This window comes from Chiloscyllium punctatum, chromosome 47 (genome assembly GCF_047496795.1).
Source record: "Chiloscyllium punctatum isolate Juve2018m chromosome 47, sChiPun1.3, whole genome shotgun sequence".
NCBI lineage: Eukaryota > Metazoa > Chordata > Chondrichthyes > Orectolobiformes > Hemiscylliidae > Chiloscyllium > Chiloscyllium punctatum.
In genome coordinates this window covers 14,331,877-14,338,702 of record NC_092785.1, presented here as the reverse complement: position 1 = coordinate 14,338,702, position 6,826 = coordinate 14,331,877, and the positions used below count along the sequence as shown (strand labels likewise).

General features: G+C 39.3%; 1 protein-coding gene across 1 annotated transcript; it reads left to right on the top strand.

Moving 5' to 3' along the window:
• The first annotated feature begins 354 nt into the window (after positions 1–354).
• Positions 355–6,451, top strand: LOC140468645 (probable G-protein coupled receptor 139). The gene is made up of 2 exons (XM_072564731.1): positions 355–421; positions 5,580–6,451. The coding sequence occupies exons 1-2, from the start codon at positions 355–357 to the stop codon at positions 6,449–6,451; spliced, it is 939 nt and encodes a 312-aa protein (XP_072420832.1).
• Positions 6,452–6,826: the final 375 nt, after the last annotated feature.

Here is a 6,826-nt window from a genome sequence, read left to right as displayed (position 1 = left end):
CCTAATTTCCGTCCCCCTTCGTTATGGTCTTGTCCAATTGTGTCTCAGTACTATGGATCATTTCCATGATATTGAAACGAACACAGTGTCATCATCTCTTGGCTTTTGTTTTCTTTGTAAATCATGATGTTGACGTGAATTACTTGACCTGCAAAACCAAACCGAATTAATCTGCCAAATTGCATCAGTGTCAGTACCCTGGGGCTTACAATTTCCGAGAAACTGTTGTAAGCACAACACAACAACACCATTGATATTTCTCAAGGTATAAATGAATGGTCGTAGGATTTTATCGCCGCAGAATCAAATACAAAGGGATTAATGACAGCATAAAGCAAGGTATAAAATATAGAAATGGCGTTTCAAATGTACGATCTCAAGAAAGTGTACTACATGGTCCTTGCTGTAGTTGGCCTGCTTGGTAAGTGAGAACAAAAGTCGGAAATTTGTAAATGTACCACTCTGTCTGATAAAGTTCTTTGCTGATAAACAACTGCACAGACCTTACACCAAGCACTCAGTTTTTCGATCAAATCAGTTGATGTATCGCTCTAATATTATTGCACCCCTTCAGGTGATATTCAATCAGTGCTTGCAGTTAAAATACTTTCTGGCAATGATTTACTACCTTCTGTGGAATTTTATGCGTTGTTGAAATGGTTATCAACCGATAGAGATATTCTTTGGAACAACATTAGAAACCTTTATTTCTGTAGATTTATGCAAAGTAAGTTTCATTGTTGCAAACATTGATCTGCAGTGCTGTTGTATTATTGTGAATATCTGTGCAATTGTTTTCTTACTGGAATTAATTTAATCGTTTCAATTATAAAATAGCGTACATTTTCGTCAATTTTTTCATTCTATTCTGCTGTATTTTCATTTGCATTTTGTTGTGCAATTGTTTAAAATACACTGCAGGTTTTTCATGTGTTTTCATGTTTTCACTAACCTATAGCAGCCAACATCCGTGTCACTTCATTGCCATGCACGACATATCAGGAAATAGCGGGTGATAATGGCTAATATAAAGACATTAGGCAAAGAGTTTAGTTGGACCGACCATGTGTGTTTTACTCGCAGTAGTAGCCTGATCTACGCTTTCCAACTATTGCCTCCATGAGCGAATTCTGCAATATTTAGGAAAATTCCCTGGCTTCTTCTGCCCCGTTATCATGCAGAATCTTAGTCTGAATTTGCTTTAGTTCATCACTAGTAACAGCAGATGCAAGTGTACCAAATGCTTTCCTCACTACCCTGTCGACCTGTGAATTCATATTAAAGGAACTGCATCCTAGGCTCCATCTTCAGTAAAATACCGCAGAAGCCTGCGCTTACTTGCTTTACCAAAATGTAGCACTTCACATTTAGCTAAGTTCAACCCAACGTGCCACTGCTCAGCCAACACCAAATAGCGCTCAATCATAAAAACAAGCTATGGTAAAATATTCAAAGCACTGTTCGGAATTTCAATTAACCAGGAACAATGACGCTTTGATTAATTTTAGGCTGCAGTCAACTTCTTCCCTGTTCATCGTGAACCCATAGACTGGAGTCTCAAATCCAAATGGGAAAACACAGATGTTTCCATGATTATAACAACCAGCGATAAACATGGATCCCATTATTATGGATCAGGCCAGACACCAACTTTGCTCGTCATTTTAAACAGATATAACATGGATATTCTGGGAGGGATGCAAGAGATCAAACCGCTTAGTTTTAAAACAAAGCAGCATTTATTGACGAGATTAACGAATAAAACACAAACAAAAGGGAACAAAATTCAAAATAAATTAACTTACCCGAAAACCCAACAGATTATCCCAACTTTGTGATGTAGTTCCAAATATTTACAACAATCCTCGTAAAAACCGTTTGGCACAAAGATTAAAATCAAACACAGGATCATAAAGGAGGGACCATGGTACACCTTACATGTAGCTGTTTCTTGGATCAGCAGTCTCAAAACTTCATGACTGCTTTAGGGGAATAGATAGACTACCAAAACAAAATCAGGAGAAAGACTGAGCTGCAAAAACTGGTCACCCACTCCCCATTTCAATGTGCAAGAGGTTCTTTTAAACTTCAAAACCTTTTGCCTGAGATAGTGTCTGTTAGCCATAATCAAATTCCCCATAAAACACGTCCAAGTACAGACTTTTCAGAACATGTGTTTTCACGACCTCCTCAGAAAAAAATCATGGACAACATAACCTTGTTCAAAGAGCAGCGTCATCATGTCATCGACCAGTGTTTTTATATTAGTCACTCGTCATGTCACAGAACATACCCAAAAATCTCACTTGTGGAAACTGGTCTTGTGAGTTCTTTCTCACTGAAACATTTTCTGACAGAGCAATTATGTTGCAATTATGTTGGGTTTTCGTGCTTTCCAGAAGAATCTCAAGGTTCACAGAGATTAACTGCAGTTTACACTGATTGTATGAAGGCCACCGTTCATACTATATGCAGGGAAATCTCTCTTGTCTCAAAAGCAAGAAAGTTTCCATTCTGTAATATGGGGAAGATCCTTATGCTTGCTTCACAAATTAAGAATCACACATTTCCCGCATGCACTTGGAAATTAGTCAAATGTGAGGACTGTAGATGGTGGAATCCAGTGTTTAGATCACAGTGGTGCTGGAAACGCACAGCAGGTCAGGCGGCATCCGAGGAGTGCCACTTCCAGAGTGCACTTTCGCTTTTGTTTGATTTTTTTCGTGAGGTTTTTCGTGAAAATGTCAACAGAAGGAGATGGGTTTCCGAAGAAAGTGCATGTCATGCCTGACTTCATCAGTGGGGCATTGAGTATAAAGTTGGTATGTCATGTGCAACAATATAAAACATTCACTAAGTCGTCTTGTCGACAGCAATATCTTTTGGAAGAGTTTTCAGAGTGATCCTAATTTCAACCTTATGAATGGAACACATCAGAAGACATTATTATGTTGAAAGACTAGTGATTATTTCACAATGTAGAAGACGTCTGAAATGTAACAGGAGCCTTGATCAGACGACCATATGACCAAACAGTTGCAAATGGCAACATAATAAATAATGTGATATCACTTACTTTATATACAGCAGGATAATCATCATTTTGAAGATTAATGCAGCATTATGAGTGTTTTATTTTACTTAGTATTGGTGAAAAGTTGAACTTAAAATACAACAACAGGACAAAACATTCAGGACCTTGGGAATACATCAACATTCAATAAAGCCATCAGCAATCCCGTTTCTCAGTGGTAATGTGTCATCATGATGCAGGAAGTTTTATGCGCAGTAGAAAAGGTGATCGTAAGCAGAGCCTTTTGATGGCTAAACATTTCGGAAGTTTTGAGAAGATTTCTAGATCAGATTGAAGTTCTGGATGTAAGTTTTATCGCTGAGCTAGAAAGTTCGTTTGCAGTCGTTGCATTTTCAGCACGCGGTAAATGGCTAAACAGAGAATTGGCATTTCACCTCTAAAGTTGGAAAACCGTTTTGTTCCACTCTCCAGAGCCCCCATTATTGTGGGAATTGTACATATTCTTCATAGATTGAGCTTCGAATTTTAAAACTTGAAAATCAGCTAACATCACTGCTGCACTTCTGTGTGATCTTGAGAAATGGCAAAACATCACATTTTTGCACTGGCCAAATCGCAACTACATTGCACCCAGCCACCAACATAAAATGCGAATCACGCAAGAAGCAATGCAAAAAAATAAATGCAAACAACTTTCCAATTAGACTTCAGTTCAGAATTCTGATCAGATTGACACTTATTTGGAGAAAGGAGCTGAAGACACTGTACATTGATCATTCAGAAAGAAAGGGGTGGGGGGCGAGATTGTGATGGTCGCGAGGTAATTTTGGTAGATAGTGTCAATGTCAGTTAAATTACTGGCTTTTACATGCCATCAGAGATGTATTTGGAGATACATAGGTTGTCTTCCAGTCCGGTTCCTGACTCTCTGAATAACAAGAATAGAAAGTTGACATTTAAACTAAAGGCGTTTTGCACATGGAAGGGGATTTTCGCCTCATATGAGGCCAATAGCTCTGCGTTTCTGTTTAGGAATAAGGGGCATCAAATGCACGGCAGAGTTCACAATAATTATTATTCTCACCAAATTCATGAGTCTATCACACTTGTTTTTTTTTTCTCTGCAAAGTAACTGAAAGCAGAGGAATTGAGACATTTTATAGCCGAGTTGCACAAGTTCCGCATTATAAACATGTGAATGGCAGTCAGACCTGGAATGTAATGTGAGACAATGAGATCACCTACAATCATATCACAAGCTCCAATGGGCAAAGTATTCCTACTCATATTTCTTGAGCTCATGCACACATTGATACATGATAGACGATGGGGGCACGTGCCTAAATGCAGCGAGAAATATGCAAACAGACTCCGTGTCAGCTAAATAAATGGAGAAGACCAGAGGGAAAGCATCTAATTTTGACTTACGCTGGAACGATGAGTGAATTTTGACTGGAAACATAATCTAGGAAAAATAATATGCAGTACCTGATCTGTGTCAGAAAGTTTTATTCAGTGTGTTTTGAATGAAGGTGTTCAGTTTCAAGAGGGAAACAATTCTATCAAGAACTTTTGGTATGCTCTCCTTTACTCCTTGGTCAGAGTATTGAGTACAGGAGTTGGGAGGACATGTTGCGGCTGTACAGGACATTTGTTAGGCCACTATTGGAATATTGCATGCAATCCTGGTCTCCTTCCTATTGGAAAGATGTTGTGAAACTTGAAAGGGTTCAGAAAAGATTTACAAGGATGTTGCCAGAGTTGGAGCATCTGAGCTGCAGGGAGAAGCTGAACAGGCTGGGCTTTTTTCCCTCGAGCGTCGGAGGCTGAGGGGTGACCTTATAGAGATTTACATAATCATGAGGGGCATGGATAGGATAAATAGACAAAGTTTTTTCCCTGGCGTTTGGGATTCCAGACGTAGAGAGCATAGGCTGAGGGTGAGAGAGGAAAGATATAAAAAAGACCTAACGGGCAACGTTTTCACACAGAGGGTGGGATGTGTATGGAATAATCTGCCAGAGGATGTGGTGGAGGCTGATACAATTGCAACATTTAAGAGACATTTCGATGGATATATGAATAGGAAGGGTTTGAAGGGATATGGGTCGGGTGCTGGTAGGTGGGACTAGATTGGGTTGGGATATCTGGTCGGCATGGACGGGTTGGACCAAAGGGTCTGTTTCCATGCTGTACATCTCTATGACTCTATGACTCTATAATTTACAGCACAACACTGTCTGTACCTCATAAAATCCAATGCAGGACTCATTTATAAACCTATACTTTCCCCGCACTCAGTCAGGCACTTTTGCATGGAAAGGTATTGTGTTCGAAGAGTTAAATGAACCCTCCTGTCTGACTACCTGTTGAGTATGAAAGTGTTTCAGATTCAGCTTGGAATTTTCATATTCGACAATGATAGGCACACAGTGATTGCATCGTCTTTCCCATATGCATGCTCCATCCTGCTATATTGACCACGTCAGATATTAAAGACGTACGCTCAATAATTCCTATGTCTCTACCTTTCTTTCTCACACAGGAAATGTTTTGGCCGTTACGATTCTCTCCCAAGGACATTGTGGTCTTACAAAGTGCACTACTCGCTACCTGGTGGCTATGGCAATGGCAGATCTCCTGGCCATTATCTTCCAAGTCATTTTGGCAGATGTTATTTATTACTATGAAGCCCCAGTATTTTTCCTGGACATCACTCCCGCCTGTAGTGTTCGCTATGCCTTGTCGGTTGCAATCATAGATTGCTCGGTTTGGTTCACTATTTCTTTCTCTTTCGATAGATTTATAGCAGTTTGTTGCCAAAATCTGAGAACGCGATTTTGCACAGAGACAACGGCAACAGTCGTGCTTTCAACAATCTCCATTCTGCTGTGCTTGAAAAGCATCCCCAACTACTTTATTTATGAGCCTGGAAAGATAGTTGACAACATACCATGGTTTTGTCGTGTAAAACCAAAATTTTATACTGATCCTGGATGGGTGAGTTATGAGTGTTTTGCTAAAGCTTTATCTCCACTACTCCCATTCGCTCTAATTCTGTTCATCAACACTCTGACTTTCAGACACATTTTAGTTTCTAGCCGAGTCCGTAAGGAGCTGAAAGCTCGCAGCAATGGACAGAAACACAGTGACCCAGAGATGGAAAGCAGGAGGAAGTCTGTCATTTTACTTTTCACCATATCTGGAAGCTTTATACTTCTGTGGTTGATGTTTATCATAAATTTCTTTCGTTACACCTTTAAAGGAATATATTACACAGCGTCTGAAATAGTATTTCAGGATTTTGGTTTCATGTTGCGGAATTTAAATTGCTGTACAAACACATTTCTTTATGCAGCAACTCAGTCTAAGTTCAGAGAGAAAATCAAGAATGCTCTGAAATCGCTGGTGTCGTAATTTATACAATGAAGGCATAAGTGTACATCTGAGCGTCCACTGGACTATGCTGCAGTGTTTCCAGTCCATATGTTTCAGTTTTATACTTGACCAGCATCTGAGAAGCAGTAAACCATGTCCAAAGATGTGATGCTACTACAAATAGAAATTTCCATGATGGATGGGAATTGAGTAAACCTTGTACATGTCAGCATGATAAACATTCGAAATATTCACTCCTGCAGAAGTTCAATTTTCACTTTTTCGGATGAGTTTTGAATAAATGTGTCATTAATAAATTTAAAAGAGTTACAGATAATGGATATCTTCAGGAAGTTTTTGATTGCAAACACTTTTCAGTGCAATTGTAATGACACTATTCTCTGCCACTGCATT

Coding starts and splice junctions, on each gene's coding strand:
- LOC140468645 (XM_072564731.1), top strand. CDS start 355: ATGGCGTTTCAAATGTACGATCTCAAGAAAGTGTACTACATGGTCCTT. Junction 422..5,579: donor TGCTGTAGTTGGCCTGCTTG/GTAAGTGAGAAC, acceptor TTTCTCACACAG/GAAATGTTTTGGCCGTTACG.